Source organism: Hibiscus syriacus, unplaced genomic scaffold (genome assembly GCF_006381635.1).
Source record: "Hibiscus syriacus cultivar Baekdansim isolate YM2019G1 unplaced genomic scaffold, ASM638163v2 tig00111881_pilon, whole genome shotgun sequence".
Classification (NCBI taxonomy): domain Eukaryota; kingdom Viridiplantae; phylum Streptophyta; class Magnoliopsida; order Malvales; family Malvaceae; genus Hibiscus; species Hibiscus syriacus.
In genome coordinates, this window is record NW_024063209.1 from 331,768 (window position 1) to 347,286 (window position 15,519).

A 15,519-nucleotide genomic window follows, 5' to 3' on the forward strand; every position below is an offset into this window, starting at 1 on the left:
CATTTAAAATTCATCATCATGAAAATCGTACTTGGGCAATTCATACCCTAAATCATTCATATATTTGATGAACATATTATATAAATAATCTACAATTAAAATTATAAATCATACTTTTAAAATAATATGAGGTTGACATCTCAAGTCGTCATCGATCAAAATAATTAAATAAATAAAATGCACTCACATTTGCCTTACTATTGAAACTTTTATGTGATACTCCCAATCACGTGTTTTATCCTTTCCTTTCAGGTCATTTGGATCCTTAGATTTATCATGGTACGACAACATCACATAATAACACGAAGTATTCAAACTATATGTTAGGATTATACTACCATAAACTAACTTTGATAATATAAAGAAAATATATAAAAAAATAAAATCGACACTTAATCGATATAAAACTAAATCATATATTCATAATAAGTAAATTGCTATGGACCCTTGAATTGAATTTATATACACAATTTTACGTTTGTGGATAGTTTCTAACAACGCTCGACTCTGATTTGCGATTCTTTGTGGTCTTTCAATAGCTTAATCCTATTTTATGGTTTGTTTTCCAGTGTAGTTAGATTTCTTTGTATCTATTTTTTCATTCGAGTTTTTTGTTTGATTTTTAACCTTTTCCATGTATAGTCCTTATATGATCTAAGTTGGTTAATTTAATGTTATAGGAAAATATTCAAATTATGTATTTAGTTTACTATAATAGTTGTAAATTATTATTATAATTTTTGATATTTTCACTTCTTAATAAGACCAATGACTTCTATTCAAAATAATAATAAAAAAATTAATTAAAAAAATTAAAAAAAAAATCAATTGTTAAATTTAATTTAAATTTGTTAAAAAAATTTAAAATTTAACTATCACTAAATAGTCACGAATATAGATGATCCTGAAAACTAAATCAACTAAGGGCGTGTTTGGTTTATGGAATATAATATTACCTTTAGAGATAAGATTACCAGAATATAACATTATCTGGGAATGTTGTATTACTATGTTTGCTTTGCTTAGCATAAATGTAAGATTACAATGTTTACTTTGAGGAATATAAGATTACTTGAATGCTTATCTTACCAAATTATCATTGTGATATATATATTTTTTAACAAGTAAAACTTTAATATTAAATTATAAATATTTGAGTGAAAATTTATAAAAATATTTTAATTATTACATTATTCTTAAAGAAATATCAAGCATTTAACATATAATTAATATAATTAGTATACCAAACTTATAATTTTAAATAATTTTCATAAGTATCATATTTATTTATATAAAATAATATAATATGAAAATAGTATTGTGATCTCGAGTAAATAAATATATTTTTTAATGTATAAGATCTATTTTTTAATAACTCAAAATTTAAATATTATTTTAAATAATTATATTTTTATAATAATAATATTTTCACATCATAAAATTATAAAATAATTAATATACTAAGTATTAAAAATATAAAATAATTTTAACTACTCAAATTTATTAATATTTTATTAAATTAAACTTTTTGTACATTATTATTATTATTATTAAGTTTATAATTTTGAGTAAAACTCAAAGAATAAGAATTGAGAATGGTTCATATGATTTTTTTTTATTATTTTAGTGGTATTTGTATTCAAAATTATAATAATTATTCATTACCTAAGAATTTAAAAATTATGACATTCTCACAATTTTAACTCCTTATTAATATAATTGATAATAAATTATTATCTGATAATAATTTTTTTAAACTAAACATAAAAATATAATTTTAAAAAAAATTATTTCTTCTAATAACAATTTATTTTAAAAGTATTATAATACAAATAAAAAAGTCAAGGCGTAGGCTACATTAAAAATCATCATTGTGTCACATTAACGGTGGATCTTTTTAGTCAGTTTTACTGCTCCACGTTCCCCTTTTTAACTTCCCAATTTACCCTCAAAAACACATTCACCCGAAGTTTCCTCTCTAAAAACCTCTCCCCAAAATTAGGATGAGGCGATGAGCAATTGATCAAACCTTTTTTTATTAACCTCGGATAAATATAAGATAATATATGTTATAAGATAATTCTTAATTTTTTGACATTTAACGTTTACACTTTTGATAGTTATGACACTTAAATTCAGATCCTCAAAAAATAACAACAATTCTTTTATTACAAAAACTAATTGATTCGTGTAATTGATCAAACTTTTATACTCAAATTGTGTTAATACAAATAAAAAATTAATATTTGAATCGGATTTAGATGGGTTAGAAACTCGAACGACCATAACCATCCTTGCCCATACCAAAATTACCAAAGGCTATTTTAGTAATTTAGGCACAGGATCCAAAGAGGAAAATAGCCCCTCTCTTAAAACTAGAGGGCGAAAACGGTCCAGTCATTGGAGCCACCCAATGATCTCAACCTTCCGTTGCATAAGATCTCGTTTCTAATTATCTTTCCCCCCTTCACTCTAGATTTTCCCTCCCAGTGGTTTTTTTATCACATCATCATAAACCCTAGCGCCTCCATCTCTTCCTCCCCTCTATCTCTTCTCAAAAAACAAGATTTACGTGAAACCCCATAACCAGGTTTTCTCTCTCTTCAATTTCTAGAGAGAGGCTCATCTTTTCTTTATAGAAATTTCCCCTCTTCGTCTCTATCTTTTTAAAGAACCAAGATCTTTGTGTGTGTTTTTTAAGTATTCTGTGGATGTAATTTTAGTTTTAATTTGGAGTTGAACGATCTTTGTTAGTGAAATATTGTCTTACTTTTCTCAGTTATTGTTTACTATTTACACTGTTGTAGTTATCTTTACTAGTTTTCTTCTTTTGTAAGTAAAACGTAAATTATAAAAAAACGTGTAGCCGAGTCAAAACGGTCTGGGTTACTCTAGTTTTCCCGAGTTGCAGATTTTGTTTGTATGTGTGAGTTTCTTCACTTATGGGTATGGATCTGCTTCTTAGATGGAGGGTCATCCGTTGGATGTCTATTTGTTAACGTTCTGTTGTATTTCACGAGGTGGTTGGTTGGGCGAGTCTTTTCGGGGTTGTCTTTTCCTTATCTTTTGGACTCATCCGAGTCGACTCGGTTACAAAGTCAACTCGTTGGGTTTGGGGTAGGAAGAGCGTGCGACCTGTGTTTATCTCCGGGCGGCGATGCCTTCGGTGGGGATGAAACGGAGCACACGAGTTTGCGGTATGAAGAGCTCGGATGCCAGGGTTCTTCGTTCCGGGCGGCAAGTCCGGCTAGATTCCGGCGAAGTAAAGCCCAAGAGGCGCTTCAACGACGGCGTTGAGTTCAACAACTCGGTGAAAAAGAACCCAAAGAGTGAAGTACCTAAGTCTCGTGCAGACGTAAATAAGAAACCCAAAAGACCGGGCCACGAAGAGAATCCAAAGAAACGGTCCGGGAAAGTGAAAGGTGCAGCCAAAAACAATGGCGGCACTGTAGATAAGATGTTTGGGATTGTTTATTCTAGAAAAAGGAAGAGAAACGCTGTTCCAAAGTGTCATCTTTCCGAAAATTCGGAGCTGAAGACTCCGATTGGTTCTACCGTTCTCGAAACCGATAAACTCGTGAGCAAAGTTGCTTCGCATCCAATGTTTAGAGCTTCGAAACTAACACTTCGAAGTAGTATTCAGAAAAGGAGGAGTTCACTGAGGAAAATGAGAGCTAGAGACCCTATTTCTAGTGGAGCTCTAATGTCTGATTTGATAAGTAGCAGGAGAAATGGGATTCCTTTTTCCTCCGTAGTTTCTAAAAACAAGCTTAGGAGAAATTCGGACTTGAGTGATGTGAGGTCCTCGATATCGGATTTAAAGCCGAAGTTAGAGTTGGAGTCGGATTCATTGCAATGCTCTGCCAATGTATTGATCATTGAACCTGATAGATGTTACAGGGAAGAAGGAGCAATTGTCACTTTAGAGCTCTCTGCATCAAAAGAGTGGCTTCTTGTAGTGAAAAAGGACAAGAAGACTAAGTATACACAGAAGGCAGATAAATCTATGAGGCCACCATCAGTCAGTCGCTTCACACGTGCTATGATTTGGACCGGGGATGATACCTGGAAGCTGGAATTCCCAAATCGGCAAGATTGGATCCTTTTCAAGGATCTTTACAAGGAATGCAATGAGCGCAATGTGCCTGCTTCAACTTGTATAGTGATCCCTGTGCCTGGGGTTTGTGAAGTATCAGGGTATGACTATGAGGGTAAACCCAGTGTGCCGTTTCGAAGACCGGATTCTTATATCTTGTTTGATGGTGATGAGCTATCAAGAACCTTGGCAAAGAGGACTGCTAACTATGACATGGATTCAGAAGATGAGGAATGGCTAAAGAAGTTAAATAATGAGTTTGGTCATTGTGAGCACCTTTCGGAGGATTGTTTTGTGTTGATGGTTGATGCTTTCGAGAAGGCATGTTTTTGTAGCCCAGATGATCACTCAAATGTGATTGCTGCTGCTGCTGATCTGGGTATTAGTGGAGTGGTTGAAGCTGTTCATGCTTACTGGTTGAGAAAAAGGGATCAAAGGCGATCACCACTGCTTAGAGTTTTCCAGGTAAATTTTGTAAATATTCTTTATGGAACAACATGTCAGTACCATTGTATATTCATTTGAGAAAATGAACTCCGCATCATTGCATTGTATAAACTATCCTTTGTAAATGAAGAAAATTCCAACTTGTGTTTTAAGTTCAATTGTTGAAATTTTAGGGAAGTTTAGCATGGACAGCTAGACCTTTTCTGAAAGGGTTTATAGGCCTAGTTCTTCTTTTGGTTCCTACATGTTGTCTTGCAATGAGTTCGTAGAATTGTATTTATAGGTCCAATGATTATTTGCTGTGACAGTTGCATGAGTATCTTGCTATAAAGTACACATCCGGAGGAGTGCGATACGTCACTTAATGTTTTTAAGAATTTAGAGGGAAAACGATAACAGGTTGTGTGGCTAATTTGTGAAATTGTGCTTCTGTTTTGCAATTGAAGCACTGAATATGCTTGTTCTGAACTTTCCTTTATGACTAGTATATACCTTTTTGCTCCCAGGAATGTCTTGAAACTCGAAACTTTTATCACTTCTGCAATTGCAGTTCAGTCTCCTTGCTCTTCTTTCTGGTGTTTGGTGTGCATGTAGCACAATAAACATTTTCTATACTCGACTTCTGTGGATTAATGACTTGATTCTAACAGGTTCATCAGGTCCAGAAGGCCCCCGTAGTTCCACAGCCTTTCCTACGTAAAAGGAGGTCATTTAAGCGTCAAGCAAACCAAGCAAGAGAGAAGCAACCGAGTTTGTTGCAAGGTAAATTATACCCTCGTCTATATCAGTCATTCTATACCATACAAGTTTTGGTCTGATTTTGTTGTGTATACGTCAGTATATTTTGATTTTCATGTCATCAATTATTACATGTGATAAATTTTGAAGTGTGTATGTGTGGATAGGACTTTGTTTCGGATTTGTTGCTTACTGTATTATTTGTGATGCGTGCAGCCATGATAGCTGCATACGATGCATCAGTAGAAGAGGATGTGATGGTTAAGGTGGAAGAAGCTAGAGCTGCCGCAATGAGTTCGATCGAATCAGCTATTGTGAGACGCCAGCATGCTCAGTTGTTAATGCAAAATGCTGATATGGCTACGTACAAAGCTATGATGGCACTCAGAATTGCCGAAGCTGCTAGTCTAACCGAATTGTCGGAAGATTCAGTCGCCCACTTTTTGATCGATGAGGTGCCAGTAGTCAGCTAGTAGGACAAGAATGGATATGAGTGGGGGGAGTAGTCTAATAAATAATAATGTATAGCTTTTTAATTTAATTTGAATGTACGTTGTGTATTATTATGTTACTTGATATTATACCAAAATTGTTTTTTTTGCTAGATATTGGTAGAGAAATATGAAAAAAAAATATTACAGGAAATTCTGAGATCAATGTTGAAGTTGAAAGTATGGTATGGTTTTGGGTTTTGGTATTTTTGATGAAGGATGTGACTGGAGGGGATGTGGATTAAAAGGGATAACATTGATATGGTATTAAAATTTTGTAAGTTAAATTTTTGGGTAAATTATATGTTTAGTACTTAAACTATTAAACTTAAATTTTCGTTTGCTTCAAAATTATATTCAATATTTACTTTTTGTTTCATTTTAATATTTTGTCGTCAAAAATTAATTGCACTATATTTTTTATAGGTAAATTATATCTTTTATAGTTTAATTATTTTCTCTCTTATTTTGGTCACAAAATTTTAAAAAAAAATTAATTAAACTTTCAAATTGTTCATATTTTAATTACTTTAATTTATTTTATTAATAAATTTCGTGACATGATATTTTTATTATTACTTTATTAATATATAATTAACATAATAAAATTAAATTTGAAAGTTAAATAATTAAATTAAATTAAACTTTACTGAAATAGGAGTAAGAAGATAGTTGAGTAATAAATGATGCAATTTACACATAAAAAGATGACATATACAAGTCACCCATTAAGTTTTTAACGGAGATGTACTAAAATGAAACAAAAAGTAAATGTTAGACATGATTTTGAAACAAATAAAATTTTTGATATAAAACAAAATAAAACTAATAGTTTAGGTACTAAATGTGTAATTTATCCTAAATTTTTTTAAATTTGGGATTAAATTAAAATAATGTGTAAATATTGATGGTTAAAAATGTTATTATTTTAATTTTACAAATTATCATGTTAAATTTTTTTATCCAAACTTCAAAAAATAGGTATTATTTTCAAATTTTTAATAATTTAAATGATCAATTTTTAATTTTTTATAGTCGTGTGATCAAAATAAACAATTTCTTATAATTATTTATCTAATTACTCAAAAGTTTAGCGATAAAATTAGAATATTAAAAAAATTAAAGATTAATATGAATGAAGATCAGAGTTTAAAGATGAATATAAAATATTTAAAATTTTGAATATTAATTTTAAAATAGGGTCATAATTTTAAAGATAAAATTATAATATTTAAAAATTTAAGAACTAATTTAAAATAAGAATCATAGTTTAAGCACATATAAAGTAATTAAGTCTATATTATTTAAAATTTTGAAAATTAATGATTTCTACTTGATTTAATAGGATGAGATCTTAATTTTTTTAAGTAAGATCATATATATTTAGATGTTGGCATCGTAAATGAAGCAAAAGTCACTCTTATAATATATTTCTATAATATTTGATATATATTAATCGATCAATAAATCAAATATTAATAATTATATGAAAATAATAAAAAAATTCTTTATATACCAACTATACCTACTATTTTATTTAAGATTATAAAAATAATATTTTTAAAATTGAGTTGATATCGAATGATCTTCGGTCAATTTTTTTTAATTTAACGATCTATTAATTGATTATTTTAGATTAAATTTTGTAAAGAGCTTTATAGCTGTCGGAACCGTCTTTCGGTTGGGCCCCGGAATTGAGCTTTGACTTGGATTAAATGTGGTTAGGAGTCGCCACCAACCACTTTAAAACAAATTTAGGTGGGTCGGACACCATCTTACCTGATCTGCATTTTACCAGAAACATGTCGGGTTCGGGAGTCGGTTACGGTTAAGGAAGGATTAGCACCCTTGAACCGCCCTTTCGGTACCAATTAATTTATCAGTTATCTTTAATTGCGAAAATTAAAATTGAAATTGAAATTTAAAACATTTGATTCAAATTACCCACCTTTGATTGATTGAAATTATCATATATGTAAAAAAAATCAAATAAATAAAGTAAAAAACAAAAAAACCAAAGAGTTAGAATTCCAAGCATGGTCCAATATGAAAAGTAGTCAATGGAAAAAGGATTTCATTTCATCTCTTCACATTGGCGTACATATTGTAATTTTTCTGCTCTAACTTGAGCCATCAGCTCCAAATTTGAAGCAAAATGGTATAGATTGAACTCCAAAACTAGATTTGAAATACTACTGCCCATATACAATATTTACTATGGTCGAGCTGTTTTGGCAGGACCAAAAGAAATCAAATGCCACTAACGTAGTTCACAAGAAGCCTAGTTAATAAGATTAATGATTTATTATAATGCGTAATGATCAAAGTTTTTTTAAAACCAAAAACTAAGTACTTTGTGAAAGTTAGTGGTTTCCATTTTCAATCACTAGATGCCTGTGTGAAAGTGACATGAAAGAAAATCAATCTCATCAGTCGTGTTGTTTGTTCCTTCACCTTGTTTCTCTAAGGCTAGACGTGGAGCCCATGTATTTATTGAAGCAATTAAAGAGTGATGGAACGAACGAATTCTAAATGCAAAACAAATAAACGGCATGCATGTATCTGAATTTGATAATCCATTACCGATTTATAAGTCTTCGGATTCGTCTGACAATTGTTGTTTCATGAGAGCGAGGGGAAGACTCCATGCAACGAACGGCTTCGACGCTATTCACCTCCACGATCAATTTCTACAGGCCTCGTTCCCAAGCAACCTCGAGGCCATCAAGAACCTGCAAGATTTTAGCTTGTAAAATTGAGCAGCAGCCAATATTTCTGGTGCAACCAACGATCCAATCTCCTCTGCAGTCTCTGATCACACCAATGCTGGACGGCTTCATAGTCATGGGATTCACTCCACAATCGGTGTTGGGTTTAAAGGTCCTCGCTCTCGGTGGGTTCCAATGGCCACCTTTGTTGCCAACATCGTTTCGAGAAGCAACGTTCTTCAGGTTTGAGCTTTGACAGATTAGATTCTTGAGTCATTTCACCTTTCTGCATCTCAGGCGTGGAAACAACATTATCAGACTTTAACAAATCTTTTAGCTGATCTCTATGAGTTCCCGGGCAGGTTTGAAATGTTGCAAGGACAGGAGGAATCGGCACTGCGAGAGCAGAATTACTCAAGTACCTTCCCCTTTCCAGTTTTTTGCTTTTGTTCCCCCCCCCCAACTGTCTGTGCTTCCCCATTTATATTCCAAAAAGAAGACCCCCTCCTTAGCAAAAGACTTGGGGTGAGGGCGCAACCAACTCCCCACGAATAGGAACGGTTGAGATATGTGGGGTTGGAGTTGAATGGATTAAGTGTTGCTGGATTTAATTTGTTGGGCTGCTGAATTGTGTTGGCCTGCACAAATATAATAATAATTAATTAATAATAAGTAATAATAATAATAATAAATAAATAATAATAATAATAAAATATTTTTTGTAGACCCGACAAAAACGAGTGTCTACAATAGCATTGCAATTTCTGGACCTTTGTATCACCAGGCCCATATCTGAGTTTCAAATGCCCACATAAATCTAAAGCTTAAAGCCGAATCCTAGCTTTCAGGTAACTTTGTCTTTCCTTTCACTACTCTTCAAACGACGCCGCCGGCTTTTGCTTTCAGGTAAGCAGCACACTCACTGCCTTTCCTTTCTATAACTTAAAGATCTTTGGGGTTATCCTTTTCTTCTAATTTAACGTCTCTTTCATTGGATTATATAGGTATCATGGTTTATCTACACATTTGATTAGGTTTCGTCGTTGTTGATTTTTCATTCCATGTACGAGATATGAAACCAAAATGATCTTGTGTTTCTGGGGAAGTGAAGAAAACACTTTTTTCCACCTATGGGTCAAAAGCTTTGGTGCCCTTAACTTATTTTCCTCTGCTTGGTTCTGTCACTATGAAAGCTCTGATTAGAAAGTTGGGTTTATTGAATAGAAACGATTCCTCGTTTGAATTAAGATATTGGATCACTGGAAGTGCTGTTATTAATGTAGGAAAGTGATGTTTGTTTATTAGCTGTGTTATCAAACTTCAAGGCACACTGGGTGTTAAAACCCTTGTATTCGATCGACTAGGGCACGAATAAATGCGTTATGTATGCGTGTGAATCTATATATTATAACTTAAGACATGTAATATAACTCTAAAATTATTGCCTAGTTTATTTATAAAACATGTGATCTTTTTATTAGTCAACATAGATGGTTTCCTTATGGTCTTGTCTATTATGGAGGAATACTCAAATATTTGATAAATATAGAGTTTGAGTTGTTTTAGTGAGTTTCTTAAAAACTGTAAGTAAATGCTTAATTTGATGTAAAAGCAGCAGTAACCTGTATTTGGAAGGATGGTGAGACGGCGTTTTGAATGATGCTCTGAAGAGCATGTACAATGCTGAGAAGAGGGGTAAACGCCAGGTCATGATCAGGCCTTCCTCAAAAGTGATCATCAAGTTCCTTTTGGTCATGCAGAAGCATGGTTTGTTTAAACTTTTGAATATAATCTCTACCCATTTTTCACATCCAACTCTTCTTTTGATCATACTAATATTGAGCACTACAGGTTATATCGGAGAGTTTGAGTATGTCGATGATCACAGAGCTGGTAAAATCGTGGTTGACTGAACGGAAGGCTTAACAAGTGTGGGGTCATCAGTCCTCGTTTTGACATAGGAGTGAAAGAAATCGAGGGTTGGACTGCTAGGCTACTTCCTTAAAGACAGGCTAGCTTAGAAACTTCATCAAGATTTTTTTTCCTCATTGGAATGTTTTAACGTGAATTATTAATGGTTTGTCCGAAGAAACATTGATCCTTTCATCGAAATGAGATGTATATATTTGTATTGTGATTGCAGTTTGGGTATATTGTGCTGACTACATCTGCTGGAATAATGGACCATGAAGAAGCTAGAAGGAAGAATGCTGGTGGAAAAGTTCTAGGCTTCTTCTATTGAGGGATTTTTTTTCTTCGTGTTTAAAACTTTATGAATTATGTGTTTTATCCTTGGGACAGAATAGTTTAGCCACTCTTTTAAATTTTGGTTCTGATCCAATATGTATTTGAGGATAATATTTTGGTTTTGGTTTTGGTTTTGATATTGGAGATTTTCAATTATTTTTAGAATATGGTATAAGTTGTACTCCCATCCACAGGCTCTAAGAGTAGGATTAAGTGAGGCATGTGCTGTATTCTACAGCTTACAAATTCCAATCATTTTTTTCAGATTGAAGTAATTTGTTTTACACAAGAGGATGAAAACCGACCACCTCTCATTTTCTTACCTACCCCTCCTTCCATTTTCTTCACTCAACTTGTACTAGAGACTGATGCCACCATTGCCATTAATAATAGTAATCCCTCCTCCCGTTTTTCTTCTCTTCAAATTCAAAAGAAAATCCTACCAGGGAGTACCGATCAATATTTTAGGTAAATACAAGACACTATATGTTTATAGATAATTCTTCATTATTTGACATAAACGCTCATATCCCTATCATTCTTAGTGATCGAATCCGGGACTTAAAGAAACAACGATTCCATGTGCTCGAATCATTGGCTCAAGAAATACGATCTTCTGCCTATATCGAATGAGATAAATTTTAATTGACCGATGAATTGATCTACCATCATCATCGTCCATTTACCTTTCTAAACCAATACCCCACCCGTTATGCATCAATCAATTGTTATATATTCCCATACATGATTGCTGCTCCTTGATGATTTGCACTAGGGGTGGCAAATGGGTGGGGAAAAATCGAAGACCGTGAGGATCCGAACCTACGGTGATGTAATCCTATCCACAATCTTCAATGGAGAAATAATAGATAGCCTTATTGTGTTTGCCCGATCTAGGAAATGATAGCAAGTATGTTCCTGAATTATAAGTACGACTGCAAATAGAAAAGATAGAAATAAGATTAGTTAATGTTTGAAATACTTAACTTCCCCAGAGTTAATAAGATTAGTTAATGCTCTTGAATATAAGTATGGCTCAAAAGTCCTGCTCAATCCAGCTATGAGCTCGGAGTGCAGCCACAATTTTCTCCAATTGATCCTTAACTTCCCGGAGTTGTCCTAGTTAACTTCCCATAGCTTTGGACTCCATTTGTTAGCTTAAGTCAGCTCCCAATATGTGGCCGCCTATGTACAATAACAAAGAAACATAATATAAGTTAAGTAATTCAAATATTAAGTATAATATAAAGTTGTGAACTATAGGCTATAATAACAATTCATGCAACATATGATAATGAATGATATTATTATAACTATAGATGATATATATATATCCATGTCATAGCAAATGAAATATGAATCATATATTATGAATATAATCATCATAAACATAATATAGGGAAAGAATAAGGAGAGTCCCCCCTTTAATCTTGTGAAAGGTTGGAGATGCAAGGATGAATATGATGCTAAATGGTTAACATCATACGGGATGGGGAATAACCGAAATCTTTACCTATAGGGATGGGATAGGGAAATTTTATCCCCGAAGCTCAAATGAGAATGGGGATATTGTTATAACTGAACCTTGGGGATAATCGAACCATATCCATGGGAATCCCCGAAAAATATCCATAGGAATCCTTGATATTTACAAAATTTTAAAAAGATATTTATAATCATTTACCTGTATACCTTAATATATTTTAATAAAATTATATGATAAGATTATGAGATTACGTGTTAGCACTATTACATCTCAAAGGAACTAAAATTGAAGTTTAGATTTTTTCTCATTTAATATACATTGATTTGTTCAGATTGAAAATTATTAAGATTATACATATACATTGGGTGTTAGATGAATATTGACGTTGAATCTTTATATTATAGATAGAGATCAATGAGACAATTTAATATCTTACAAGTTTAGGTGTTGTATTGACTTTAAAATATTTATTTATTTTTTGGGATATGGATTAACCGAAACCCGCGTGATTCATAAGAAATGAATATGAGGACAAAAAAATCTCTGAAACATATAATGAATTTCCCAAAACTATACGGTAAGTATTGGGACGGATCGGATAATGCAAAACCAACCCCATCCCGCCCCGTGCCACCCTTAATTTGCGCAAAGTTCAAGTTAAGCGTACATCCATAGATACTCGCACGGTCGGGGAGCAATAAGGCATAAAACCATGGACTAAAGTAGTACTGCCAAACATATGAAACGAATGACCAATCCATCTCCTACAATTGGTCGCAAGCTATGAACTGGTCCTGGGCGATGGCCATACTATCAGTATTGGACGCACCACATCACATCAAATATTTATATATTTTATTTTGAATAAACTCCTCCAATAATCATTAACGTTTGACTAAATTTTTATTTTTTATTAAAATTTTAAAGCTAATAAATCAATTACTAATATTATAGATTTATAAAAATTTAATCACTATCATTATAGATTTGTACCAAATTAATCATACCATCATCCCGTTAAATTGATGACATTGCAATAATAATATAAAAAGATTACTATTTAATTTTACCCTTAAAATACTTAATATATCATTTTTGAAAGATTAAATATTAATCATGTCCATTTTAATTGTTTATTAAGATAATATTCTTTTATTAAAATTAAAAAAAAACATAGATGATTAAACACCTCTTACATACATGGTACTAAAATTTAAAAAGCCGTGACCAATAAACTACCGCGTTTCTAATACTGTGGAAGGATCTTGAGAGGACGGAATTTGATGAAACTTTGGTAATTTACAGGTTAACTAAGACCAAAACTGAAAAAATAATAATGAAAATGTTACGTAGTTCTCTTTCAAGGAAAAAAAAAACGAACTTACATGTCAAAAACACATCGACAAGCCGAGCTACTACGCACGTATAAGCATTATCATCAATCACATGATAAAGAGTAAACATAAAAACGCACATTCACAAGACAATCACCGACATGATGTTTAATATTAGAAAAGAGCGGCGTACTTTTGTTTGTAAGACACTAAAACTGTGACATTTCGATAAATAATAAATAAAAAATATTTTAACGTTTAATCTTGGAAAAGTATATATTTCTAGGAAAAGAGTTTACGTCAAAATGTATATTAGCAATGTGATAATTTCAAAATGTCGTAGCCCAAACAGATCAGACATGATAATCTTGAACAGAGAGCTGCAGGTAAACTGTGGTCTTAAAAAGCATATAGCATTCTATCATTACACACAATCGTAATTAATTAAGTCACCAACAGAAAACACTAGTCGTTTTCCTTTGCACAAAATAACCAGAAAACAAGTGTATGCAAGTAAATCAAGAAAGACTACAGATACTAGCCGATAGTAATCAAAAGGTTCAAAATGATTGGATCAAATAGTTATATGGTACATAACGATGTCCGCTTTATTATTGCAGCAAAAAACTTTTCCCGTAAAGGCATATTATTTCAAGGCAAAAGCTTTTACCCGTACGCAACAGGAGATGCTGCACGTTGAAAGCCTCACAGGACATTATCAATTTGCCCACTTCAAAAGAAAGTATCTTCTCAATTCTCCTTGGCTCCTCATATAGCTGTGACATAACAGATACATTTATAAGGATAATAGCCAAGAAATGAACATAAATGCAGTTCGGAATATTATGTTTTCTTTGGAGAGGGGAATGAATGAGGAGAGCAATACCTTCATCATTGATGAGTGATTATTTCTTAGCTCCAAGAAGTCTCATCTACCTTTCATCTCGTCATCATCATCAAAGGCAATGAATATGCCACACCAAATGAGCTATGCTACCTCTGCAAAGATACAGAAGCTCCAAGATAAACCGAGTGTGAGGTTGTGGATTGATGCATTTCCCATCAAAATCATGTCCAGCTCACCCCGGCTTTCTATGCTGCACTCCTGCCAGTTTATAAAACTTGAGACAACATTGATTCAGCAGTTTCAGACCATTGTTTTCCTGGCAGGGTGCAGGCATAGCCCAAGCCCCTCACTGGGGCCGGGCTAATCCAAAACTAGCATTAGGTTGATGTTGATGAGGCTGTATAAATTCAATCATTCAAGACCATAATCAGACCTATAAACTAAAGAGACGGATTTTATTTTCAATTTTGTTCTTACTATCCCTCCCCAGCTCACCCCACCTCTTTTTACACAAGACATATCGTAGTGAATTTTGTTATAAATATAGTTTTTTTTTTTTGAAAAATCATTTAAAAGGTTTTGAATTAAAAATTTATCAATATAAAGGGATTTCAATCAAGACTTCAGAAACAATTATAAATAAGGTCAACATGTAAATTCTGTTATATGCAGGGTTTGCAGGCATCTTCAAGCCAGAGTAGAATAAGAACCTTAGGATATATCTGAAAATCCTTCCAACACCATGCATAAAATTAGATGAATGCATCTGGCATATTTAAGATTTTACAGTTGGGTTGATTGGTCTATCTTTCACCTTTGAGTGAACAATGAATGTAGAATAAATAGCGAAAGATTAAAAGAAATGAAGAGAAAGGAAGAAGGGCTACTCAGTGTTTAAAAAGGCACAGCAGAGGCGTGCCTATGCGCTAAGGCAAGGAAGGGTGAAACGCCTAATTGGGTCTAGGTGAGGCAATTTCAATGAAGCGCAACAAGGCGAGCCTAAGGCGCACCAGGAGCTGAAGCACAAAAAGGCGTGCCTGGTCAATTTGTTTTATTCTTTGTCTTTTTTTCTAAATATGTTTTACATACTAACTTGGGCCAAAAGTGGGGCCACACAAAAATAAC

General features: G+C 32.9%; 1 protein-coding gene, 1 long non-coding RNA gene and 1 pseudogene across 2 annotated transcripts; 2 read left to right on the plus strand and 1 right to left on the minus strand.

Moving 5' to 3' along the window:
• Positions 1 to 2,416: 2,416 nt before the first annotated feature.
• LOC120172809 lies at positions 2,417 to 5,883 on the plus strand. Its single transcript, XM_039180172.1, has 4 exons — positions 2,417 to 3,029; positions 3,063 to 4,561; positions 5,194 to 5,305; positions 5,498 to 5,883. The coding sequence occupies exons 2-4, from the start codon at positions 3,158 to 3,160 to the stop codon at positions 5,752 to 5,754; spliced, it is 1,773 nt and encodes a 590-aa protein (XP_039036103.1). The 5' UTR covers positions 2,417 to 3,029; positions 3,063 to 3,157; the 3' UTR covers positions 5,755 to 5,883.
• A 2,535-nt stretch (positions 5,884 to 8,418) lies between these two features.
• LOC120172832 lies at positions 8,419 to 10,889 on the plus strand (annotated as a pseudogene).
• A 3,173-nt stretch (positions 10,890 to 14,062) lies between these two features.
• Positions 14,063 to 14,927, minus strand: LOC120172819. The gene is made up of 2 exons (XR_005521001.1): positions 14,434 to 14,927; positions 14,063 to 14,323 (listed from the first exon to the last, which is right to left on the minus strand). It is a non-coding gene; the product is annotated as an uncharacterized LOC120172819 (long non-coding RNA).
• Between the last annotated feature and the right edge of the window lie 592 nt (positions 14,928 to 15,519).

What these genes read in the sequence shown, in the direction of transcription:
- LOC120172809 (XM_039180172.1), top strand. Translation starts at nt 3,158, where the DNA reads ATGCCTTCGGTGGGGATGAAACGGAGCACACGAGTTTGCGGTATGAAG. An exon ending in CACTGCTTAGAGTTTTCCAG is followed by an intron (nt 4,562 to 5,193) that starts GTAAATTTTGTA and finishes TGATTCTAACAG; the next exon opens with GTTCATCAGGTCCAGAAGGC. An exon ending in GCAACCGAGTTTGTTGCAAG is followed by an intron (nt 5,306 to 5,497) that starts GTAAATTATACC and finishes TGATGCGTGCAG; the next exon opens with CCATGATAGCTGCATACGAT.